General features: G+C 44.9%; 1 protein-coding gene across 10 annotated transcripts in view; it reads right to left on the bottom strand.

Annotated features, from left to right (window-relative positions):
- Positions 1–5,317: 5,317 nt before the first annotated feature.
- Positions 5,318–27,387, bottom strand: part of cacna1g (calcium channel, voltage-dependent, T type, alpha 1G subunit) — a 108,737-nt gene continuing 86,667 nt past the window's right edge. For 4 of the 10 annotated variants that reach the window (XM_064323243.1, XM_064323244.1, XM_064323246.1 and 1 more), the window contains 11 exons: positions 25,924–26,075; positions 23,528–23,637; positions 21,881–22,014; positions 20,076–20,146; positions 19,273–19,351; positions 18,085–18,206; positions 17,585–17,986; positions 14,482–14,625; positions 12,848–12,970; positions 11,066–11,464; positions 5,318–8,507 (listed from right to left, as the gene is read on the bottom strand). In XM_064323243.1, coding sequence (XP_064179313.1) covers positions 7,644–8,507; positions 11,066–11,464; positions 12,848–12,970; positions 14,482–14,625; positions 17,585–17,986; positions 18,085–18,206; positions 19,273–19,351; positions 20,076–20,146; positions 21,881–22,014; positions 23,528–23,637; positions 25,924–26,075 — 2,600 coding nt within the window. In that variant the 3' untranslated portion in view covers positions 5,318–7,643. Of the gene's footprint in view, positions 8,508–9,441; positions 10,929–11,065; positions 11,465–12,847; positions 12,971–14,481; positions 14,626–17,584; positions 17,987–18,084; positions 18,207–19,272; positions 19,352–20,075; positions 20,147–21,880; positions 22,015–23,527; positions 23,638–25,923; positions 26,076–27,387 lie in introns of those variants that run through there. The other 6 variants (XM_064323238.1, XM_064323239.1, XM_064323245.1 and 3 more) reach the window with 6 other exon arrangements.

Genomic DNA, 27,387 nt, shown 5'->3' with positions numbered 1-27,387 from the left:
TTAATAAGGTAGGAGGTGAAAACAAAGAACTTTCACAGACATTAGTAAGGATAGTTCCTGTCCAGCAGGAAGAACAGCACTCTTAGCTGTGTCCGTTTAAACCATTAATACCAGTTATATCATATTATTGCTGTAATATTTTATCATGTATGTAAAATGTTCCTGTACTATGGACTAACATAGCTATTGGAGCCACATGGAGACAGACTTTATTCTCCTCTGCAGGCTCTCTGCAGCTGTGGAGGAACTCACCTGAAAGAAGTTCCTCCTTACTCATTCCCCTGTGGGTCCGAGAAGTTTTCCAAGAGGGAGCTGGGCGATCATGCTGTGGAGATACGTATGGGTGGAGAACTGGGTAGTGAATAGTTCTCAGCTGGCTTCTGCCAAGGGACTCAACTCATACTTTCTGAGACTCTGTGCTAATGACTTCCCCCAATGGGATTACCTGGGCATCCGGTCTGTTGATGATAGCACAAAGCTTTTTTTTTCAGACCACACCCGTGTTGTGCACAGGCAGAGTACAGCATGGTTTGTGCTTGAGTGTGTCCAATGACAGTTGGCTTCTGTTAAGTGAAGAGTACTTCATCAAGATTTATTGCATGTGTGTGCTTTGGTAACAAATTAGTCCAGAAGAACCATCAAAAACATGTTTTTTAGTGCTAAAAGTAATCGGTTCTCATTGTCCTGAATTTTAAATCAGTCATTAATAAAGATGTGGTTTTCTACCACTGGCAACTAAAACGCCATTGTTTCAATTTCGATTTGATCACTTTAATTAAGGTCCATATTTCAAGCAGTGTGTGCTGATGTACTATCTCAGTTCTTTTCATTTAATATTGTAATTTTATGTTTTTGAAATGGTTCCCCAACACAGTTACCTTATTTTACTCATTATTTGTGCACAGTACATAGACCACAGACTTACACACTCAATATCTCCTAGAGTATATTTTAAAATCCCCTGTGCATATATTTTTTTTGGGAGGGTGGAGGAGCACATGTATGCATTGATATATAGAGCCAGATTTACTAAACCTTTTGTGACTAATTTCAGGCACATATATGATGTATTCTGCCCCAGGAACATGCGTCATATGGATCAAACAGGCAAATGAGGCTGGAGTCACAGTATGCATGTCATCTACATGAGTCAATTGCAAGGTGCGCTTCTCTCCTCAATATGCATTTAAGGCAGGATTGTGGAAATAATGGATGGAGATATTTAGTGCAGCTGATTAGGTATTCCCTAGAATTTAGTAAAGCTCACGCAATTAATGAGGGTCGATGTTTGCATAAAATTTCTCAGCCTTTAAAGAGCAGGCATAAATTAAAAAGCAAGCAAGATGTAGACACAGGTATAGGCATTGAAGATGCACTGACAGAAACTTTACAACAAGAATCACACTTTTTAAACCCCTCATCAAACTGTACAGATTAAACATATGCGATAATTAAGGCTGTTTGTCACAGAAAATCATGACTAAAGTCACTGAGCAGTCGTGGCAAAGTTGTTCAAAATCAGAGAAAACTGAAAAAAGGGGCAGAAATCATAGTGTGTTTAAAAAATTAATTAAATTAACCAATAAATCTCATGCGCAACAGTGGTAAATGATTAAAGTAACATAGCAACTGTGGCAACAGTAATGCATGTTTTGAAGTTTAAAAAAGTAAGTGGGCAGATGCCACGAGTAAAAATAAAGTATGAGTACAGTAAATACATTGATAGGCTGGTGCCTATCATTTAATTTCTTTTGTCCATCATGGAAAGGGCATGCATTTTGCCTTTAACAGAACATTGTTAGAAACAGAGCATGCTAAATAAAGAATTACTAATATAATAAAAAACAGGGTTACTGTGTGTTTTCGTTTCTTTAAAATTAGATTTGTTACATGTTGTCGCCTACATTGCTTTTGAGTCTTTGATGGAGCGCCTGTTGTCACTGAATGCAGCAAGAGACTGCAGGCTATGTTATAATTACCATCTAAAATTGCAGAAAAATCCTGGAAAGACAGAACTGCCCTAAAACAAAAGTCAAAATGCATGGAATCAGTGACAACTGTGACTTCAGTGACGAACATCCAGCCATAGAAATAATAACTCTTCTGGGAGAAATAAAAGAGGACCTAGAACCTCCCATACAACATTCCCACCTCCATCCCACCAATATCCAAGTTTTGAATCATTACACTATTTCACATTTGGATCATTTTAATCAACTATTTCTGCCAAAGCTGAAATATCACAGCCCGCATTTTTTGAACTAAGCTCTGCTTAATATGCAAAAGGCAATTAGTAGGCCATCCCATTGGCTAATATGTAATTAGCAGTTGCCTTAGTAAATAATTTGTTAATTTCATGCAGACTAGCAAACACGCAGACCGCATTTTGTGCTGTGAGTGTTATGTATCTGGCCCATAGTTTTAAAAAAAGATTTAAATGGTAGCCTCTCCTATTCTCTACAATTTACAGCTAAATCAGTTTGGTTTGTTTTCCTACATTACATCTTCCATTTACTTATTGGAAAACTGAATGGAAAAAGTTGTATCATCAAGGAAGTGTGATTCTTTTCTTCAATTAGGCACTGCTGCAGCCTAGAGTTTTATAGAATACTTCAGAGTATGTGGTATATAGGAATACAGCCTGTTAAACAACGGGTCTGACCCCTGATGCACATTTATTTAATCAGGTCATTCATGAAGTTTTGACATTAAGGAAACAAAAGCCTTTGTGATTTGATGTAGCATTCTGTTTAGAGCACTGAAACTCAAAGAGCACTGCATTGAGTGCATGAAGTGCAGGTGATAGAAAAAAATCTGTCCTTCATGCAGAACAAGACAATGACAATGAGCAAGAAAGATGAGGTGCCTGACATCACGCTGACTTTTGGCATGGTGCAAATCCCAAGACCACCCTGTCCCCTGTCATCCCTTGAAAAGCCTCAAAGAGTACCTTCCCTCAAATATGTGTGCTGATTGCAACTCATTAACTCTGAAGAGAGCATGGGAATGTGAGATACCCCATAGGCAGACCTTACAAATCTTGCCCAGCAGGTAAAGAATGACCAATGAGCCATGACATTGACCCCTTACATTGAGTGACAAGATTGTGGATATTGGATAGGACCTGTTGGAATCTACATGCAATGTTATGGTTTGTGTCTCACAGTCGGCTCAAATCCCTGGTAGAGCATCGAAAACATTTTATCTTCAACTTAATTTAGCAATTTACAGGTGACAAGCTCTTGCTCATTGGGTAATGGAATGGCAACTGTTTAGTTGCATGGAATAGTTCATTCAATGATTAAGTAAATGGATAGATAAAGGGTTAATAAACGCTAACTGCACTCATTCTGCAAAAGCATAAAACTGATTTATGTAATTATAATTCAGGGTTTGCATGAGCTGGTAAATTAACATTGTACGTGTTCCACATCGTTCAGGGCATTCACAAGTCAACATAGAGATTCAAATCAAATCAGACTCAAAAGTTGAATACATTTTTACCTAGATTTACTTGAAAGTGGAGAAAATGCTTCTTCGCCCTCTCGTCCTCCTGGCAGCAGACTACATGTACATGCCTGTGACCTTGGTCAGGCACAAGGCTGAAAGACAAGTGCAATTACATTTTTAATCAGAACGACGAGGTGGTGGGATTACGTTCACCTCTCTTAACACCAGAAATCTGAAAATCCATCAACTAAAAATGTGGGTTTTTATTTTTTTGGCTCTGTCTTTTATGATTCCTTTATGTCTGATACATCCTGACATTCAGAGAGCAAGGGATGCGGTTGTCAACGTTAGTATTCCAAGCTGTTATACTCAGTGGTGCAGGAGCTCTAAAGCATATGACAGGTCCTGGACAGGGGCCCTATGTGAGTGCTGCTCCGGGTTCAGGATGTGCAAGCCCAGGCTATTTGGGCACCTGGTCTCACAAAGCCTGCGGCAACGCAGACTCGTAGAGGACGCCAATCAGTCTCTGCGGCACCAACCAGTCCATCTGTTCATCCAGCCCCTGGACATATTTGGGCAGAATGTTTCCATGTCTTAATTTCTATTAGATAATAGAAATATAGAACACATTAAGGGGCTAGCAGGCAAAGATGCACACGCACACCACAAACACACAGGCTTGGATTCAATCAATATGTTTCCATAAGTCTGACTCAAAGTAATGCAAATATCTTTTTTTTTTTTTCTTGCCAAGCACTGTTTGGCAAGTTCAGCAAACATCAAAACCAAACTGCTATACTTGCACTGCTTTTAATCTAGAGTCAAAGCAAAAAAATAAATAAATAAAAAAAATAAAAAAATTTGACTGAATCCAGGCCACAGTCTTGAGTGGATGTGAAAAGATGAACAGAAGAATACTTCTGCTTCTCCCTCCCATGCGGCTTGTTTTTTTACACTTCTGCTTTTAAAGTTCTATGTCTAAGAGTAGAGGTCAGCAAGACCCCTCATCGATTACCTATATCCCCCACCTATCTCCCACACTGGTGGGCTGGGCATGAAATGGATTTTTCCTAACTCCACGGCACCACATCGATGGCTTGGCTCCGCAGAAAGCAATGCAGGTAATCAAGCACATGCACCCTTGATGTGCTCATGTCCATCCAATGAAAAGTGACCTCCCAATGAGCTCCAAAAAGGCAGAGGCTAGTAAACAAAACTCCTCTGCCCTGTTGTTTTTACATCACTTAAATTTTCAATGGAAGCACCTTCAATTTTCAGAAGCCAGAAGAACCCTATTATTGAACTCGCTGGGGGATAAATATTGAGCCCTGCTAACGTTGGACACTTCCCTCTGGGCCTTTGTCAAGTAGCTGTCTCATGCCAGTTGTTTTTCGGGCATGTTAACTCAGCCGCTGTGGATAAGCGTAGTGAAATGGTGATGAAGAGAATGTACTTGTAAACAGATTAACCTAGTCACATGTTCTTATGGACTCTCCCATGTAGCCCCAGCATGGAGGAAATGATGAGAACCCAGTACTAAAAGTTAAACGATCAGCTTGTGTGGGCAGGTGGAGCTATATGAGATTTGGAACTGCTTGAGTTCCAAATCTCATATAGATGTCAATATACGAATCTGAAAAGATAAACAAGAATACATTGACAGGAAAGTCGTCAGCACAAAGAAACAATCACATCCCATAATGTGTTGGGCTCAGTCCTCCCCCTGGAAAGTTCATATCCCACTCCTAATAGCAGAGCACAGGAAAACTGACTGGTAACGTTTTCTAAGGTATGGTATGACTATGGTAACGTTTCATCAACACCCCCTTTACTGTCATGGGACTGAAGGGAAAGACACTGGGAGCCATTGCAGGACGGTATTCACACAAGTGTGTTTAATAATGTAAAATCCAATCTGAAATCGGCAGTCACAATACCAGCTGTTCAGCGTGTGCTGCAGGTACTCCTGCTGGTGAAGTCATAATTAGGCCAGGTGTTGTCAGGAAGCTTTCCCCCTCAGCCACCTCGGTCTCTGCGTTGATAAGAGCGGAGTTTAACAAGCTCTCCATTGTTTTCATAGCTTGGGGACATGGCACTTGTTTTTCAGCTGTGATGTCTATAATGTAGTTTCATTCATCTGGGATGGCAGAAGCCTGTTCGTTGTAAACCGTGTCTTTCTTGATATTTTGAGTCAAGATGATTGGATTTATAGGGTTTTCTTCATTTTAATTACAGTGTGCTGCATTTTTTAAATTTTTGTTCTTTCGAGTTTGGAATCCATTTAGTTTTCTCTAACAATGAAATCTTCTGACTCACATAACTCTCTAGCCACTGCCTGTGAGGAGTTTGGTAAATCTTACATTGAAAATGACCTCATTTGAAATATTGTGGATTTTCCATTATCTTCCTAGATAACTTGGGTTCCGTCTGTCAAACTAAGTTATAACAACTTAATAGATAAAGAAAAAAAATACATTCAATAATTCATTAATAACTTTGTAAAAACGAAGGCTCTAATTTATAGCTAGTTTTAATATACAGTAACTCATCAAAGTGAGTCGTTATACCAATAAAACAGCAATAACAAAGTGCTACTATTCTGACCCTAAAGAGGAATCCACCTGATTTCACTAGGGTGGTTACACACAATGTATAAATCTAATGTGAGTCCTGATTGTGAGTGAAGAGAAAAGCAGAATCCAGTTTGTGACTATAATAAATAATAAATAAATAAACAAAAATAATCAACAAAAATAGGCACAGCTCTTTTACTGGTGGAACTGATGTCACATCAAGGATTTTTCAATCCTACCTAAAAGGCATAACTTCAAGATCCATTCAAGAGCAACCTGCAAAACAAGTGACTGCTAGCTTTTACTTTCCTGTCATGTTGAAAAAGTACAAAAAACACTGTTGATGGGATGAAACTGCTTGTCGCGGCTTGTAATGTGGATAGCCAAATCTAAATGGCCAATGTTAAGATAAGAAAACACATTTTCCTTTAAATTACATAATTTAAATTTGCTCAGTAAAAGACAACTGATACATGAAAAATATGTTTTCCCAGCAGGCATACATCATGTGTTGAATGTCACATGTAAAATTGTAAAAAAAAATCCTTGAATTGAACTGAATTACATTTAGGCTGGGTACTATATGCTGATCTACCATAGAGACAAATTCCTAGATTCAGGACATGAAACGATTTAAACGTGATGTAATGAAACAGGCGTGGCCCTGTGATGTTATATGTGGAGGAGACAGGGATAGCACCTGTATCTCTCTCGTTTGCATTTCCCTGGCCATTCCAGAGCTCACACAGTCCTGGACTAAAAACTAAATGTGATAATCCTTCTCTGTTCAGGTGCATACATCCTAAAAGCATGTTTTTGGTAAACCTGGCTGAGTATTGACCAACCTACCTACATGTCTTATTTTTCAATGTAAAATTACACAATCTCTGTTTTCTGTGTATATTCAATGCACTGCGGTCTATTGCTTGTGCTTAGAAATCAAAAAAGCAGTTTAATGAGTTGTTTTCTTTATATTATTCCTACAAATACATGGATCTCAGCACTTGGAAAAATGTTCTTTCTTTCTTTTTTTGTCAAAACAAGAAAGCTAAAAATATCCTATGGTGAAAAAATAAAACAAAACAACAAATTTAACATTGGAAAAGAAATCACAAAAATAACAAATAAAAATAGAATGAAATAAAAAAATTCTACATCCTGTACAAACACTATGGCCGAATAATTTAAGAAAATAGTGTCTCTAAAACGTTCATATTGCTTTGTACCTTCAAGACTGTCCTGTCCTGGGCACAGTCCCACAGCACCAACACTGAGCAATCCCCATACCGGCCAACAGAGGTCACCCTGCCTGGCCCAGTGCTGGCTTCTTAGAGGAGAACATGGGCTTCATCTGCAAAGGATTGCAAGTGTTTCGGAGGAGGAACAGTCATAGTTATTGTCTCTGGTTTCTGGTTCTGACATCTGGTTTTGTCCGCTGTATATAGTTTTGTTGTTTGTTTGTTTCTTTTGGCAGTACAGAAAAAAAAATGATGGTCACTATTCTTCATGATCATTGACTGTTTACCATAGTTGTAATTATCATTTTAATTATTACTCTACAGTATTATTACTATGACTACCACTTTCAGTGTGTGTTGGTGTGTGCGCGAGGGTCAGTGCTTAGTGCTCGCCGCTGGTCTGTTCGTAGCAGAAGCTGGGCAGAGTCAATAGCTTTGGGTTGGGGGCGCCTTCGGGGGGCAGCCCCTCCCCACCGCTCAGGTCGAAGGAGTCCTTGGAGTCGCTGGAGGGCGCGCGCCGCCTCAGACAGGTGTCCCTGCTGGGGAGGGGGGGCGGCATCCCCAGGCCTAGCGCGGGGTGGAACCCGGGGCCGGGCTCCTGCCCGTCGGGCGGGTCCACGGAGATGCAGGGCGGGCTCATCTTCTTCTTGCGGCGGGGGGAGGACGGCAGGTGCGCCTGCTGCAGGCTGTCGGCGCGCGACACGAAGCCCGAGGAGACGGAGCTGCGCTGGGGGCTGCTCTCCACCGACGAGCACACCTCGATGGAGTGCCGCCGCGGGTCGTCCAGCCAGGAGGCCGGCCGCGGCAGCAGCACCCGCCGGCCCTGAGTGTCCGCACTGTGGAACTTCTTCAGCTGCCGCAGGCAGGGGCTCCGCCCCTCCCCGCTGCCGCCGCCTCCCACGCTGCCCGTCAGCCCCGCCCGGATGATGCGCGACACCTCCTGGTCCACCTCCGGGTCCTCGTCCTGCTTCTCGGGGGTTCTGCAGCGGGCGGCGGGCGAGGGGAGGAGGGGGGCCGGGGGGGACTTGGAGACATTGTACTGGTCGTGGGGGTTGTGCTGAGTGTGCACGCTGGAGCGTGCTGATTTGGGAGAGGCCCCGGGCGTGGCTGGAACCAGAAGCACCGCAGGCTGCTGTTGCGAGGGGAAGCCAGCAGAGGGCACTGACAGTCCACTGTACCCCTGCGTCACGTCGCTCTCCCCGGCCTCTGTGTACAGAGCCTCCTGCGAGTCATTGGCCACCGCGACCTGAAAGGGGGTTTGGGGCAGGTGGGGTGGGGGTGGAAGTCAAAGTTTTGGGCATGGGAGGGTGAGAGGGAGACTGGTTAGTATGGAGTGACTGGGAAGGGTGGTCACAAGGGGAGAGGGAGTCGTGGAGGTCAGTGTTCCCCATTACAATGGAATGCTCCCTAAATCTAGAGTACCTGCCTCACATGAGACGTTAAGCAATGAGGGGGCTTCAAGCTGTGATTGGCAATTAGTTCCAAATATTAAGCAGCTTACAAAATATAAGATCAATCTTTTTCTGTGGAAAATATGGAGACTGAGGATTAGACCTACTTCAAAGGTTGTGGAAATTAATGTGCTAATAATTAATTTGTACCTAAAATTCTTCAGAGTGAAAATACAGAGTAATATTTAGCATGGACTAAGCTCACACAAGCAGATTCTGTTAATTAACACAAGTTAATTAATGCAATAACTCATTTTGCCAAATTAGCAAACGATGGCCTCAAAACTGAATGCTGAATTCACTACGAGTGGAAAAGCATATCAACAATGACACCCTGATCTTGAAGCTTAAGGTAATTTATTCTCCTTAAAAATCTTATTGTGTAACTACAGATATAAAGTTAGAATACAAATTTCCATTTCATGTAAAAACTTAAATGTCTCCTGTACTTCATAATCTCTTCTGTTTTTAAAATCTAAAAAAAACCTCCCATAAAAGTGAAATACTATGATAACCTCCAACCCCTTTGTAATATTACACAAGAGTTTTCTCATAAAGCAGCTATGTGATACTTGCATACCATCACATGATAGTTTTGTTATTGCTGCTGCTCTACTATATTAAAGTACCACAGCTCAATCGCTGTGTCGCTCAGCCCCACCCCCTCCCGCACACAGCCACCCCCCAACTGCAGGTATCTCCCCCCCCCCCCCATCCCCAACACCCCACAATTTCATTCGCCGTGCTGCATGAGGTACATATACGTTATGTTGCCGTGGGTGAAGTATCAGTGTGAAAGAGCATTTCGGCGACGCCGCTTTGGAATTGGGGCGGGGGAACATTCGCTGCAATGACATTCCTGGTGCCGCAGGGAAGAGTGCACTATGGGACACTGGGCTGTAGCTCAAACACTGTCCAATGCTCTCCCCCTGACCTTTCTCCGTGCAACAGCCACGGGAGTGCCGGGGAGAGGGCCCAGTGAACTTTACCTCCACTATTGCAGGGGCAAAAGGCGTGAAGAATTCAGGGGGCGGATGTGGAAAAGGCGGCCGAAAGGTTGAGCAACCGAGAGCACACAAAGCTCCAAGCATGGACGGCTAGTGGAGAAACTCTGTATGATATATTCATGCTGTAATACCACATTCCGATCTAAGAATCTTGTTCCCGAACATGCATAATGTCGACTATGCTGACATCTAGTGGACAGGGGATTGCACTACTACCCTTAATATATCACACGTTGGTAAAATAATGATCAGTATGTGACTACCAGATTATCGCTGAACTACCAGAACAGAGTGGATACACTGAGTCAAAGGTATAAAATCACATTTTTACTGCTTAAATGATGTATAAATTTCTATAATGGATTCACACAAGATGATCATCTATGACATACACTGGTACAAAAAATACCCTGTTTAAGTGTATAAACTGTAAGGCTTCATACTTATTAATTTTATTTCAGTAGTATTGCATTATTTTGTGAAGACAGTTTCAATGTAATGAGTAATATGTGCAAATAAATTGTTAGGAAATTGTAACTTCAAAACAACAATAAACTGTAGATTTAATGCCAACACAACTATCCATTTGCATCAAGTTGCAGTCAAGTGTAGTGTTGACATCTTCCCCTGAGCTTCAGATCTGGTTGAAAGGCCTTATTGCAAAGTCACTGCTCATTCTCCATGGGGAGCATGGCCATATCACTTCAGTTCTGTGATGAAATCATGCAGTGGTGTGGTGCTCAACAGCTGCTTCCAGTGGTTCCGGAAATGAAAAAATGAGGATTTATATTTACGCTCCTACCACACACTGGCTGCTCCTAAAATGTGTCAGCATTAACGGATGGTATCAATATAGATAGGATACAACATGAAAAAAAATTCAGGGTTGCCTAGCATTTTCCTGGTACAGTTAATAATAAAAAAATAGTGAACGTCTAAACTCTGGGATCTCTCTCTTATCCAGAGCAGTGAGCTGGCATAACTGGTGACTGGTAACTGCTGTTCTGCTCTCTGGTGCCCCCTACAGGGCCCTTAGAAATGCAGTCAGGAAGTGATATGAGGGCGAAATGGAGGAATGGGGGAGTGGGGTTTGGAGGAGCAGGGTTGGGACTGGGTTACAGGGTTTAGGGAGGGGCCGGTTTTTCAGAAGCAGGAGTATCTGTGTCTGAGGAGATGCTTAGGATCTGGCCTGTGATGAACGAGGCTGAACTGAGCAGTGTTAGTAGCAAACCAAACACAAAGACAGAAAGAGGAGGAGGAGTTTGAAGAGAAAGAGGCAGAGTTTAGTTAGCCCTCAGAGACGCAGGTCTTTAAAAACGGAAGGCCCCAGGACGCTGGAGACTCACCTGTCTGCGCAGGGTGCGGGTGAAGGAGTGTGTGCGCTGGGGCGGCGGGATGCGGGGGATGCTCTCCGAATCGGAGAGGCTGTGGGAGCCCATTGGCTGGGGCGCCTCGGTGGGCAGGGCCAGCCGGCGCGGCGCGGCCTCGGGCTGGGAGCACACGGAGCTGCTGGAGCCTGAGGGACACACAGACGCCATGCTAGAGAGGCCGCCCCGCGGACACGCCCCCGCGCCGCGCACAGGACAGGCCGCGCTACCTGACTGGGCCCGCGGAGAGCTCCCGGGGATCTGCAGGGGCAGGAACATGTAGCTGTCGTTGGGCAGGGAATGGGTGCGGCCCACCGAGGTCTTCCTCACGCACAGCAGGTTCTCCTCCAGCTGCTCGCTGTCGTCTGGGACCTCCGTCTGTGGGGGGGAGTGGAGGGAGAGCGGGGGGAGAGACTGGAGTGAGCCACTGTAGGGCTGAGGGCAGCAGGAGTCAGGGCCACTCTGAGAGACCTTCCTCACAAACACATAAACACACACATAAATACATAGAGGCTGGACGTGTTGGCACACAATGAGAGGCAGGCAACACCATTGCACACTGGCCATATGGAGGAGACTGACCCAACACTGGAGACTGACCAATACCTGTCACTCTACTAACAGGCTGCATATTCATTAACAGCATACAGTATCTTCATCCACTTTCTCTTTGGTTGTATGAAATTACAAGGATAATATGGTCATACGACAGGCCACACGCTGTGCTTTAATGTGACATGTCCCAGTGACAGCTGTGTCAGTTTCCTCTCCCCATAAGCCCCGCCCACAGCCTCTGCCCAAAGACAGGAGCACCCCCTCCGCCCCCATCCAACAGAGGAGGAGGCGTGGCCATAAGGTCAACACAAAACACAGCGAAGACTGAACTCTACACTGGAACGACTATACAGGAGACTGTGTGTGAGAGGGGAAGACAGAGAAAGAGACTGTGAGACACAGAGAGAGAGACAGAAAGACAGAGAGACAGAGAGAGAGAGGGAGACAGAGAGAGACAGACAGAGAGACAGAGAGAGAGTGCAGACCAGGAGGGTGAGATCAGAACAGAGATGGGGTCCAGAGATGCCTGAGGAGACGGACACAGAGCTGCAGAGCCCAGGCAGGAGACGGCGCACTACTCTACTGGACTGGACCGTACACACACCAGGCCGGAGAGGTGGGATGTGTACAGAGAGAGAGGAGCGGATGTTCAAGAGGCCCCGGGCTTCCAAACACACACAGCTGTGCACAACGTGCATCTTTTTTTAATATGCAATGTTTTAGATCACAGATGTTACCTTACGCTGATGATATAACATTGCTTCTGATAAAAATCTACAACTTTCATTTGGGTGTGTTTTTTTTTAACTTACCACATTAAATATCAAATGAGTGACTGAACTATGCAAGATTAATTGACAGGCAAAATAGTATAAGGAGAAACATATATAAATATATTGGAGCAAAACACACTACTACAATAACTACAATGAATAATTTTGGAAAATGGCACCAATTATGGCCTCAGTTCTTGCTGTATTGAAAACTCTCCACCTCCCTAAGAAGACACATCACAGAGCATTCTGTAAATTAGTAACAATGAAGCTTCAATTTGTAATGTTCCACAAAAGTACACTTTTGCACAAGTCCAAACATAGGTGTGGTTTTGTGTGTGAAAGTAGTGCTAAATGGGGCAGGTGGGTTTGGAAGGCCCAGGAGTGATAGAGAGACCGCAGAAGAGAAAGAAGTTTGCTCTACTGTAAGTACATTGCACTCCAGACTGGTTAGTAAGAGGGGGTTAAAATCATCTGGGACGGAGTCGTCCGTCAGAGCTAAGGACCAGGATTTCTCCGACGCCAGAGACAAAGCCTCCATCTCCGCTAGAGGGATCTAAACAAGAAGAGATGAGCCAAACGTGAGAACGGCCATCGCTGCTCCTCCAACCGCACACCCACACAAACAGACACACAGCCAGAAGAGAGGGAGAGAACTGAGATATAATACCCATTCACACTGAACAACATGGATTTGTTCGGACAGAAATACTGGCCCATAAATATACACTGAAATCTACAGACACACTGATGAGCGAAATGCGTCAAAAATAAACACACGCTACACATATATTGTGTACTCATGCAGACACAAATGCACACTAGTATAAGATGACGGAGACACACATCCTGAACTTGAAGGACCCCTGTGACAATTGACAAGAGGAAAGAATGTCCCATTATCCTCTACCCCCCTGTCCTAACCAGTCCTCGTCCCCTATTATTCATGTCCTTGACACAGCAAAACTTACATAGCACACAAAAATACACCAAAGAGCACCCAGCGTGCACTGTGCACGTTCCACAGAACCTCCTAGAAGGACAGCACAGCCTCAGCCTTGAATACAAGTTGTTTTAGCCTCTTCGCCCACCTCTACTTCCTGAAAATCAATTGAGGAGATGTGTTCTGACAAGCCAATGGACAGCCCAGGCTGTCTAGGGGGGCTGGGCCTGACTGGCAGTTTGTGGTGCAGGATTGATTTTTGTGCAGCGAACAACAAAAAAAAATGGAAAGAAAAAGCAGCAATTGTTGGAGGGCATTACAAAATCTCCAATTACCTTTAAAGGCTTTCAAGTGCAATATTTCTGCAGCACCAGAGATATTTTATGAAATACTTCATCTTGAATAGTGAATAAAATACACCCCTGCGAATAGTTCAGATTTTGTCCCGTTTATTGATTACCACGCTGATACATATTACTCCCAGGGGTACAGTCAGTTGCTGAGAAAACGCTGCTCAATTTGCTTTTTTTTCTGAATTCTCATCACATTTAGTAAGATACACGTGTAAGGACAAGACAGGCCAGGAGTCTGTGGGAGAAAGCACACCATTAATATGGTCCTCAAGGTACTCAGTGAGAGGGAGCCTAACAAGATCAGGCAACAGGCAGCATGCGGGTGATGTAGGGGAGGAGGGGGGGGTCTGGTCAAAGGCCAGTCCAATGACATATCTGCTCCACTTAAACCACTTATCACATCTCTATTTGCGCCGCGGCTATTTCTCTGCACCGTAGCTGCTTATTAGACAAAGGTTAAAAATGCTGTCTGTGCAGTGAAACATAGGCAGAGATTACACAGACAGCCCAAGTGGTCTGGAGGTAAAGGGGAGGGGAAGGAGAGGGAGAAAGAGAGAGAGAGATAGAGATAGAGAGAGAGAGAGAGAGAGAGAGAGAGAGAGGGAGATGTATATATATATATATATATATATATATATATACAAAGAGAGAGATAGTGGGGGAGGAGAGAGAGAGGGAGAGAGAGAGAGAGAGAGAGAGAGAGAGAGCGAGAGAGAGAGAGAGAGAGAGAGAGCGAAAGAGAGGGGCGCACTGGTAGTGTGAGGGATTGACCTGTTTCTCAGCGCTGTACTTGCTGGGCAGTAGGGGCAGGGCGTAGTAGTGGTAGATGGAGCCTGACAGGTTGTCCATGAGGCTGAGCTCCCCCTCCAGCGAGCCCTGGATCACCAGGGACACTGAGTCAAACATGGCCCTCCGCTGTGAGCCAGCATGCAGCAGGACAGGGCACAGGGAGGGGCGAAGGGAGGCGGGTGTTACAGGGCCGAGGGCGACACAGGAAAGGGCGGAAGGAGATGGAGAATGTGGGAGAGGTGACAGAGAAAGAGAGAGAGAGACAGGTGCGAGGACAGAGGATTAGAGGAGGCTCAGCTGGAGGGCCCGGTGAGAACAGACCCTCATATAGAGACAGGAGAGGCCGGCGTCTGGGCCCAGCTTGTTTTTTTTTTTTTTTTTACATTCAGGGATGACATTTACAACCATTTCACATGCAACCTTTGTGTAATCGGTTCTGATCGCGAGCCCTCCTGCTCAAGAAGGCAGAAGCAGAGAAAATAGATGCTGTACACATGCATCACGAGAACAGGACGTGCTCACAGCGAATCATTTTCAAGCAGACACTCTGAAAACCGCAAATCATCACAACACAAGCAAAGTTACAAAAACACCACACTACGCTGAAGAAATATCTCTCCTAAGGCATTAAAAGGGCTTAGTCACTAACAGGAAAAGGCACAATACGAAGCAATGCTGCAGCTCTAGCTGTATGGCACACCTTGGTAATCTACATTACCAACACTGTCCAATGGGGGGCAGGAGAACACTGCTGAAAAACAATCGGTCTCACCGTGCCGGTGTGCTTAAAGAGCAGGCTGTTGCATTTATTTATTTAATTTTTGCGCAAGAGCAAAGGGGGACAGCATCACATGAAAGATACCAAGAGCTTCATTTTGTAGAAAAAAAGGAAGGCTTGGTGCCCTGGAAATAGCTGCCTTAATTGAATAACAAGGAAATGATTCTTCACTTTCCCACAGACCTAATATGACCTATCTGTGCTATTTTCTCTTCAGAACAAACTAGACACATCCCTGTGTGACAGCAACATGATTTTGCGAGTAGGAGCACTGACAATACTAATACCAATAATAATTATTCATAATACTAATATTACTACTACAACAACTACTCCGACTACTATGAATAATAATAATTGGAATAAATAACATTAGAAGCAGTATTATCATCATCAGCAGTAACTTTCTTTTTGACATCATTACAAAGGCATCAGTAATATGAAATTGATCTGTCGTTTAAATGTATCAATGACTGTTCACAGTACAATGTCCTTGCTTCAAAAATGCCTCTGTATGATCACGGTCTGAGTAAATGCTAAAACATATAATTTTAGAAACAGGAATTCGCATAAATTTGCAGAAACACACATATTGCGTGATAAAGGGTGGAAAACCATGATACGGAAGTGGAATAAGTGTGGCACCTTACACACACCGCGGAAAGTTCAAAGGAATGGGCAGCCCAGTTTGTGAGCTGAGCTGCTGGAAAAAAAGCTGCTTTGACACTGAGCCAAAAGCTGCTTATAATAAATGAGAACAATGCTGATAACAACAGCATGACATGTTAAAGGATGGGGGCTACTGCCACACCGCAGGCTGAACCGCGCATGGTGGGATGTGCCTCTGCATGGAACACGGAACACAAGTCACATGACACACACCTAGTCAGGCTTGGGTTCAGCGGGATGAGATGTGACACAGCTCTCCCCCACTGACAGAGCATCACGCTGTCTGCCCACTCTGCACAGCTGTGGACCCGTACTACCAAGATATTTCAGGGAACGCTGCTCACAGTGGCTTTGCACTGTGAATAACACAGGCTATTCTGTGTGCCAATGGACAGACAGCTATAGATCCAGTTTCATGCTACGTCCGATCACCAGTCTAAATCAGATTTTGAATGAAAAAAAGATAACGAAGACACTTCTCCAAAATGCTTGACTGAAAGCAAGTTCTTAGAAATATATTTTCAGAATTTGAGTAAAATAATAGAGGCTGTTCACCTAAAATATTATCGTACCACTTAAAACAAGCACCAGCCCAATGCCTGAAGCTCAGTAGGCGTGGGCTTGGTTAGTACATGGATGAGAGACCAAATGGGAAAACTAAATTTCTGCTAGAACTGGAGTTGGCGAGTCAGTGAGTCTCCCTCTGGTAAAATACTCCCCAATTCCCTGGTTAAGTGATGGGGACACTGTGCTGTAGGAGATCTTTCAACAGGCACATCAGATGTGGTCAATGACAGTCCCATGACACTTTAAGAGTAGGGGATTCCCTGGTGTCCTGTTTAAATTCTCAACCTGCAACCAAATCAGCCCGTTTAATTGGCTAATTATTCGCTCCCTCTCCACCTCAACTAAGGTATGGTGAGCGTTTTTGTGCAAAATGGCTGCCGTGCCCGACTCAGGTGGTGCTACACATTGACGGTAGTTAAGTAAAATGTATTCCTAATCACCGTGAAGTGCTTTGAGCAAGAGAAAAAGTTTTATTTAAACGCAAGCCATTATCACTAATGTATCTACATAAGCTGATCTCGCATAGTTAGAGGTGCAGTACTGAGGGTGTGAGTGTACTGCAGTGAGGTGTGTCACAGTGGGCGTGAGTGTACTGCAGTGATGTGTGTCGTTAGCGAAGGTTGTCTTTATGCAGAGTGAGTGATGACCACGATTGGCTTCAGTGCTCTTCGCTGTCAGAGGTCCTCCATTATTTTGGAGGTGGCAGCTGCTATGAGACTCTCAGGCACAGCCACTGTGGGGTCGCAGCGCTTCCTGAGACTCCGTGAGTCTCTGTGATGTCATACGCTGCAGAGATTATGCAGACGAGTCTCTCTGCAGCTACAGGCACACGCAGAGAAACCTGATGAATACTTCAGTCTTTGACCCAGACTAACCCCATCTCAAAACTCTTGAATGTCATACGAAATAAGCTACGCCACGACACTAAAACTGAAATTGAGAAGCCACGCTTCCTTTTAACATACATGAACACATGAAAATTGCTATTGTAGGCATGGCACGGTGAGACTGAGACTATCCTGTTGTTGCAGAAGAAGGGAGCGGCTTGCAGGCACTGGTAAAGCCACTCACCATGAAAGCAGGCTCCGGGAAGAGAGAGGAGTCTGCCGTTATGTGGGCAGGGTCTCTGGGGATGTCAGCTGGAGGGCTGGCGGGGGAGTCTACCCTGTCCTGCAGGTCCCCAGACATCCAGGGAGGCCCCCCAGGCCCCATCCCTTCACCCAGGGCCAAGGGCGAGAGGGCCCCCCCCTCCCCTCCAATGGTCTGCAGCTCCATCTCCAGCTCCAGCTCCGCCTCCAGCTCCGCCTCCTCCTTGGCCTCCTTGTTGCTCTCCTCCAGGTGCTTCATGAGGACGGCGATGACCACGTTGACCAGCACGAACTGCGCCGTCAGCACGAAGGACACGAAGTAGAGGGGCGACACCACCGTGTTGTAGCAGGGGCCGGCTTCCTGCGCGCAGTCCCTCAGGGTGTCCTGCCGAGACACACAGGGAGAGGGGGCGGGCCGCTGGAGTGATGCGCTGTCACACCGGCGTCACCGGGACGACAGCGGGTGGGTGGGCGGCACCTCACCTTCATGATGCCGTTCCAGTTGTCCCCTGTGGACACGCGGAACAGGAGGAGGAAGGCCATGCCGAAGTTCCTGAAGGTGGCGTAGCGTCCCAGACCCTCGCATGGATGGAGCTCGTCACATACTGGGAGGGCGGAGAAAAGCGAGAAAGCGACGAGGTTGGAGGAGAACAGTTATGAGCGCAAGTGAGTGAGAAGAGTAAGTCTCTTCACACTGGAACTGTGGGAGCTGAGTACAAGTCACAGAGAGACGTGCTCTCACAAAGGCTGACTCTATTCTGCCCTCTAGCAGCAGCTAGGAGTACTGCGTCAAAGGAAAACGGGAAAAGATGGGGCTAGGAAGAGGAGAGGATAGCAGTTACTCCTTTAGCTAAATTGAAATGGAAGTGTAATATGAAACGGCACTCTCCTGGGAGAGACGTAACTCATAACTAGCCGCTTCCTCCACTTTAACAGGAGATGAGATCACATCTAGTGGAAACGCACATCTGAATCCTGACATTATAATCTGTGGGTTTACCCTCCGTTGCCCTCCGCCACCCTCACTTTGGTCTCCATGAGAGAAGATCCAGACACAGCCAGCGCTGGGCCCCCCACCCCCTGGAGCCCCATGTGCAGCTCAGCCCAGCCTGCTGATTGGCCCTGGCCTGTTGCCCCTCCCAGCCCCCTCTCCCACTCTCAGCCTTTGGTTGGATATATATTCATAATTTCTACTGTAATATTCTTATATTGTTGGTCTGGGGCCACAAAAACACAGGCCCTATTGAATATCTAATCAGTAAATTGATGTAATGATCTCCTAAAGGAGTAAAATTAATTTCAAAGCTGCAATTAGAGAAATCTATGAATTAGTTTAACAAAAGGGTTCATGTAAGTAATTTAGAGTTTAAATGGAACAAAACCCATAGGAAAAAAGCATTGGAAGCATTAATAGTCCGTGAATGCCTGTGCGTGTGTGTGTGTGTGTGTGCGAGAGTGTATGCATGTGCGTGTGTATGTGTGCCTGTGTGGGTGAGTATGTTTGTGCGTGCGTGAGTGTGTGTGTGTGCGTGCGTGAGAGTGTGACTGTCTGTGTGGATTTGTGAGTCCATAAGTGACTGTATGCCTGTATGTGTATGCACTGGTTCCTATGAGTCTGGGTATCAGGTACTACTCAAAGTCAAAGTGTAGTGTATGTTACAGGTGTCTTACTCAGGTCACCAAACAGCTCCACTCCCAGTGCAGCGAAAATGAAAAACAGCAGCATGAAGAGCAGTCCCAGATTCCCCACCTGCAGAGAGAGAGAGAGAGAGAGGGAGAGAGGGAGGGAGGGGGAGAGAGAGAGAAGAGAGAGAGAGAGAGAGAGAGAGAGAGAGAGAGAGAGAGAGAGGGAGGGAGGGAGAGGGAGAGAGAGAGAGAGAGAGGGAGGGAGGGAGGGAGAGAGAGAGAGAGAGAGAGAGAGAGAGAGAATGGAAAAGGAGAGGAAGCTCAGAATAGGTATAATTTGAGGATGTGAGGTACAAAGCTGATCTAGCTTCTGCCTCAAAAATGTTTCTGTTATCTTTCTTAATTATACACATTTCCAAGGCCTCTTACAAGACTTACAAGAATTAACATCATATCCCCTGGCAGACAATGTACTGAGATCAAACCTCCTCAGCTGCTCAAAGCTCTGGCTGATACAGTCTCAGAGAGCCTGTGATAATCTCTTCTGGCTTTACTATCAGTTCAGCTCCACGTGAGTATATTTTTTCTCTCTCCATGGACAGCCGTGAATATAAAGGAGTCCCCCAGAAAACAGATACTCCTGAGAGCCATGAGGACCTGTCGTGTTCAGGGGAACTAAGGGTAGTGGCAACACAGGGGACAATGCTGAACGAGTCGAGTTCAGGCACCACAGAAATAAACCACATTATTCTGTACAAAAGCCTGCACTGATGGTTGAGCGCAATGCCACACTGCGCTGCCTGTGGGAGCGGGAGTGAGAGTGGTGGGGTGGTGGTGGACAGAGGTACCTGAGGCAGGGCCTGAATCACTGTGTCCAGCAGAGCCCGCATTCCTACAGCCATCTTCAGTAGCTTCAGAACTGTGGACACAGACAGGCAAGCATCAGACACACAGCGCCAGTCAGTCACAGCCTGAGCTAACAGGTTCGGCTTCAATGCCAAAATTGAGCCTCAGCAGTTACAATACTTTCCCATCAAGATGGATTTCACATTCATCTATTGCCTCCTTTCAGCGTGAATAGAGGAATACATCAATAAGGGTACTCTGTCTGTGGACATGTCCCAAAACAGCACACTTCCTTGGGCTGGTGTGGAGACTGAGTTCCGCTCCTGTCACACAAAACGAGCCGTGCATTATCCCAGCTGAGCTGCTGTATCGGCTTCCCTGACTGCTCAAAGAGACGCTGCTCCGCTCTGCTGCTGCTCCCACTCCATTATTGGGCACTGTCGCACTGTCCTGCAAAAGAGGCCACTGGAGCACAGGAAAGGGACCAGGGGGTCAGGGGGTGGGGGGTAACACTGCATAGGGTTGTGGCTCCCTGGAATGCCAATTCAATGGAAATTTTTGCTGGATGTGCAGAAGTCTACAGTATGAGCGTTATTATTTGGGGCATGCTCCACACGGAGCTAGAGGGGTTAATCATGTCGATGACAGAGTAATTCAGGCACTGACAAACAGCTTCTGAGGGATCACTGCTAATTGCCGTCGGTGGAAGTCGAGGGTGGGCATGACTTTAATTATACGAGCGTCAGCGCCGCGAACGAACGCGCCCGTGCACACGCAGGACAGCCCTGAGCAGGTGTGTTTGCCCAGACATCTCAGCCGAATAGGTAATCAATCCCGACTCCTGCAGACGCTCTTTCATTACGCGCTGGGTAATCACTCCGAGCAGATGAGAAGCCTTGCTTTTTTCTGTTTGTCCTCGCTTTTTTGGCTAAATTAATTTCTCATCACGGCCATCTGGACTCCTCGGTGCCCCTCAACGGCTGGTCTGACACCATGAAATAAGCCAACAGTTTTAATGACCAACGTGATTCAAAAGGCTTCTAGGGGCAGCGCTGCCATTTCGCATAAACTAGCCCGCGGCTACAATGAACGCAGCACTTGATTTGGCACCTGATGCAGCACGGAAGCTGTGGATAGCATGCTGCACCACTCACCGCCGTGGCACATAATTTAAATCTCCTCAGCTAGGCAGCTGTTCTTTGTTTGTCATGAACACCATTGCAAGGAAAAGAAGAGAACTCAGGTGCTTTATCATGTTATCTACTTCCGTTGTGAATAGACGTTAGTACGGTATTCTTCCAACACGGTGAGATCGTCTTATTGGATTATTAGCGTTTCAGATGAAGAACATTTTTTATATCATCATGTATGTATCATCTATGTATTTTATAGTATATTATGAAGTGTTCATATCATGCAGTATGCTGAGAACGTACTGGGAACAAAAGAAGAAAGCTCAGCATTGTTTAAAATTGCATGCTGGATAATATGCTCATTCATAATCATCCAGTGAAGAACATGAATAAACATTCATCACTCCGCATTATGCACATCATGATGCATATTACTGTATGTCCCACTCTACCAAGCAAACATGTTTCTTTGGCGTTTTGAAACTAGAATCAGATTTTAACTGAAAAAAAGTTTTTAACTTTAAATGAAAAAATAAAAAAAATAAAAAATGTAGAATTTGTTGTCTCAAATCTACTACATTTGTGGCAGCTTCATTGAGGGTTTCAAACCGGCGTTTTGGCAGTGTAGAAAGAGAGGATTAATGAACACAGATAAGGGAAGGGCGAGCTCTCACCGCGGGCAATGCGTAGCACCCTCATGATGCGGATGATAGTGGGGTTGATGGGCAGGGAAGCATTGACTTCAATCTCCTCCAATGTGATGCCCATGATGGATAGCAGCACGATGGCCAGGTCCAGCTGGTTCCACCTGGGGTACAGTGCATACAGGTAAGCTCACGCTCCCACAGTATGAGGCCCACCTGCAGCACACACCACATCACGCAAGTGCACATGCTCAAGAACGGAACACACGGTGCTGGTGTGGATCTGGTAGCAAGCTAGATTATAGCCTACCAATATTACAGTATGCTTAGGAGAATATTAGAGCCCTCTTAATAAAGGGGCTAATGACTGGATATTGGCTCACGCTGTGCGGTCCATTTGTGCCAAACTGGCCAGCAATGCACAAGCCCTACCATACTAAATTACGATGTGATTGCTTTGGAATCACATTGTGCAACTTGGTTGTCAGAGATAAGCACTCCTGGAGCCCCTGTAGCTAGGTCTCCCATAATGGCGCCTGTAACTTTTCAATCATCACACAGATAAGACCTCTTAAGATGATCCTACATATGGTTTTGAGGACAAAACTGGCACTGAGAGAAGAGAAAAAAAACTGAAAGCAAAGTGCTTTTGACAGCTAAAGTGATCCCAGAGACCAAACGGAGTTCACATTAAAATTTCAAATGCAGGCAGATGTACTTCCAATACTTCCAAGTGCTGTGATGGGCACAGCTCTGAGTTAAATGTACTTCATTCTCATTCAGAGGTAGATTTCATTGAATTAAATTAAAGTTAACGACAGTCTATTGAATAATCATTTTAAACCAATAAATGCTTCAGGTTGCATTACCACTAAGAATACATAATCAAACTGATGGTGTTATCCTTGCACTACGGCCTCACAACAGTCACATACAAGGGGTGTTCAGTCACTGTGATGGAGAGAACTATTTTTTGGAGACTGCTATTTGCATGCTTCTGTTCTCTATCATCAAACTGTTATTACCTGAAAGAGCACCAACACTCAGAATTTGAAATTATATCTATGACAACCCAAATTTCACTAAATGTTATATGCCCTGGGTCCAATTTGTACAATATAGATTTTGAGTAACGTACATAGTGTTTTATTTTTTTTGTTACAAAAGTTATATACGCAGTACCACTATTCATATTTGTTAAATATAATTCTGGGTGTAACAATATGGCTGCAGTGAAGTTGTAAATTTGGAATATCTTCCCATAATCACAATTATGAACCATTTTTAGCAGTTTATAACTAATTCAAGGCTTGAACATTAACTCCTCTCAGTCGCAGAACAGCACGCAAACGCTGTTCTGTGGCGTGGACTAAAATGTCAATGGCCGTGCAATCACAAGCTCCTGAAATTAAATGCAGACATGGGACATTTTACATGTTTTAAAAGTGGAATGAACCCATTCAAATTTGCATGCAATTACAAGCGTCAGCAGCGTTTTTTAGATCCCATTTGCCGGCTTATCGGGGTCCTTGCTGGTGCTCAGCCGCTGTAACCTACTGCTTCAGCAACATTTATTATTACTGTCATCACAGTCTATTATTGATGTATCCTCCAGTATCTTAAAAGAACATTTGCTCATAATGTCCTCAAAGACAGCCATGCCCTGTAAGATCTGACCTGTCTTTGAAAAACCTGCGGAATCCAAAGGCCACCAACTTGAAGACAGATTCTAGGACGAAGATGATGGTGAAGATGTAGTTACAGATCTTCAAAGCTTCATCTAGCACCTGTGTGAAGATTATTATTTTTATGGGGAAGCAGAAAACGAAAGAGACAGACTTAGTCTCAGAGGAATAATTCCATTGTCATCCCTTACAGTTAGAGACATCTGTTCCTTTAAAAACAGATTTAATGCAACAAAATAAATCAACATCTAAGAAATACAGTATCTGTTTCATTACAATCAACTCTTATTTATTCATGAGAAAACAAATACACGGTGCACACAGGCACGCACGCACGCTCGCACATATGTGCGCACACAAACACACACACACGCGTGCACACACACATGCACATGTACACTCACACACACGCACATGTACACTCACACACACACACACACACACACAAAAAAAACAGCACTGAGTGCCCAACATTGTTAAGTGGGATATTCAGCACTGATTATTCTGGCCTCTCATGCTGTTGAGTAATGATGGAAAGGCTGATGGAGTACTGCAATATTCAACACACAGAAAAACAAAATCAGTCATTTGTTAGCATTCCCGATGTCTACGGCCGCTGACTCTGTTTCTCCATTCAGACGTGAAGTAATTAAGGTTTCCCCTGCCTCTGACGAAGCACCAAAAATCAATCGGCTCTCTGGACTGAATTAACCTGGATTACTTCAGGAGCACGGCTAGCTCATGATCACTGCCACTTTCCCAGGGATGAAAAAAAGCACCAAGTTTTCTAATTAAAATCGGAAGGTATTTATAGCCCCAGGTGAAGCTAAAGACTTCAATTAGCGACAGGCACAAACCTCTGGAAACCCGAACGGCTCTAGTGTTGACGCAAGAGGTTAACACAAGCTGTGCAGGAAAAGCTGTACCACTGTAAACATTATTGTACAAGATAAAATGCCTTCTATGTCCTCTAACTGACTAGTCACTATGGAACCTCAGTCTACTGTGGAACAAGGGAAAGGCAGAATAGATGGAAACAGAGTGAAAGATAAAGGTATAAAGATAGGATAGTGTAGACGAGAAATATACGTACAGGGCTCTGTAGCAAGAGGTATACAGACTATGTTAAGCAAGGACTGTAGAGATCAGGAAGTAGAGATATTAATATAGACATAAGACAAATATACAGGGATGTAGCACAAGCAGAACTGAATGAAGGTTGGCACCAGGTTTCCTGCATATTCCTGTGCCTTTATGAGCACTTAGATACTTGATTAAATTAAGTGCTGTTTTAATTTAATCAATTAAACCACTTTTCCTATTTAATACTGTTATTCACTTAAAGAAAATGAAACTACGCTAGAGAGCAAGCATGTAGGAGAAGAGAGTACAGAGTGTAGAGCGTTTAAAAGTGTACAAAACGGCAGAGATGAAAGTGCCTTACAATTATGGACAGTAGGGATGTACGTGCATAGATAAGAGCATTATAAAGATAGAAACGCATAGCGCATGATGGGATTGTATGATTATGTGATTGTACAGAATAAGTGTGTACAACAGAAGGATGAGCTGAATATGGAAGTAAGGATGCAACTGCCTGAATGCTTGAATGTGCACCGTAGGTGTGTTGCGGATTGTAACCTGCACTTGGGAGTTTGCACAGTACTGATGCGACTGCAGAGGAGGTGGGTGTGCGGAGAGGATAAAAATAGGCAAGGACCGGAGGTGTAGAGGTAAGATAAATGACAGAGGAGTGTTTCTCTGCATGCCTGCATGTGCGATGGAAGACTGTGGCAGCAGAAACACTCCCCCTGTCACTCCCCATCATTCTCAAGCTGATCACAAATGAGGGCAATTTGAAATCTGTCAGTCTGCATGTTCTGTGTAAGCGGGAATTCTCACTCTCTTTAGGACAGATTAATATAGCTGCAGGCTCTGAGAAGAGGTTCCCCTCTCTCCCCTGTCTCCTCCTGTTCTCTCTCGCCCTCTCCGTTTGTGAACTCCATCACTAGTCTGTCTTTGGGAGGCCCATAAAAGTGTCACTGCTTGGGGGACTTTCATTTGATCTATTTTCATGTAAAAAGTGACCTTCTAGAAACAAGCACTTAATAAATGGACTGGCGTGCTGCAGGGGTTTCCTGGAAAATCATTCCTCACAGTCTTGTCACCTTTCTTTCATGCGCCTTCTGATTATGTTCATGCATTTTGTACAATTCTTTGCTGTACTGTAAAAACAATGAGCACAACCTCAATAGAGGCTGCTGTTGTGGTAAGAAAGAACGCTGCAACACTTTAAGTATAACTCAGCCAGGATCATAGTACGGTAATTACTCTAGCCGTAACATTATCCCACACGCTCACCAACACACAGCCGAGTGAAGCCCCTACCTTTGGCTGCTGGTAGTGCTCCATCGCCATGGTGATGACATTGAGACCAATAACCACAGTGATGAAGAGGTCCAGGTAGTGGCTGGTGCACATCTTGTGAATGAAAAGCCGAGTGGGGGAGTAGTCAGAGTAGTAGGGCTTACACTGGGCTTCTGCAGTGGGGAACCAGGGGGTTGGGGAGGGGAGCAGAGAGTCAGACAGCGACATCCTCTCACACACGCTGATGCTGCTCACCTCAGCACAGGGGACAGGAGCCAACGCGCGCACACACACACGCACACACACACACACACATACATACATACATACATACATGCACACACACACACAAATAAAAGAGAGAGAAAGGCTGACCGAACAAGAGAAAGAGAGAGCAAGTAAAAACAGGTAGAAATGCACAGCAATGCGTCCTCTCTGGTGTGAGCAATGACAAACAACAAGCCAAGAAAGAAATGAAAAAAGATCAGGTCTTTTCCATTATATGGTTTGAGAGGTGTGAGAGGTGCAGGAGAGCCAACATGCTGGCCAATCCCCATTTTAGGCCACCATAGGCCTGCAGCGCGGAGAGCTGCCTGGGGGCCACAGCCACACCACGATGCCCCTCTCCACCCTTACAGACTCATCTGCTGCATTCATAAATAATCAGCCCAACAAGAACAGAAATGCCAACCTCCAGCTAGCAATTAGTCAAATGAAGAGCTGCACAGAGATAGAGAGAATTGTCTGTCTAAGACGTTTCCTTGTGGCCTAAAATAACAGAGAATTCTGGGATGTGAGTACAAAAGGCATTGGAGAACAAAAGAGGTTCTCTTTTGCACATACTATGTAATACCATCAGCCCAACCCTTTCTCATTTCTTTCTGTACAGGACACCAGAGAGGGACACCACTTTACTTATCTTCCATTGAAAGAAAGAGAGAAAATAATGCTGTTGAACAATTTTTTTTTGGCTTCTTCTAGAAATGGAAACAGTAAAAAGGCACAAACACAAAACAAGGGAGAAACATTAAGTTTTAAAAAGAGAAAGATGCCGTCCTTTAATTTCTGGAACTTTCCCCCATCACGCTCACCTCTGCGTGAGGGGAGGGTGGAGGGGAAGGGCAAGGCGGGGCTGACAGACCAGTAGAAGTGGTGATGTGGGTGCTACTGGCTTATCAGTGCAGTACAGAGGCAGGGCTATGTCAGGACCAAGGCCCCTGCCACCCTGTCAGACCATTCATTCAGCACACTGTACACCTAAGCCTGTGGTTTTCCCTGCAGTACACCACATTTACATATCTGCAGGGCTGCTTCCACCTGGGAATCTGCAGTAGGGTTTAGCTAAAGTATGTGGCTAAGGTATGTGGCAGCAGGACAAGTTACCAAACGGACATCCATACACACAAAGAGACACACACATGCACTCGCCCACAGGCACCAAGCACAGGTTTACTTGAGCAGATGAGGAGTGGTAATCCTGTTTCA

Source organism: Anguilla rostrata, chromosome 2, assembly GCF_018555375.3.
Source record: "Anguilla rostrata isolate EN2019 chromosome 2, ASM1855537v3, whole genome shotgun sequence".
Taxonomy (NCBI): domain Eukaryota; kingdom Metazoa; phylum Chordata; class Actinopteri; order Anguilliformes; family Anguillidae; genus Anguilla; species Anguilla rostrata.
Note: the sequence above shows the minus strand (reverse complement) of the source record. Positions and strands in the feature narration are given on the sequence as shown.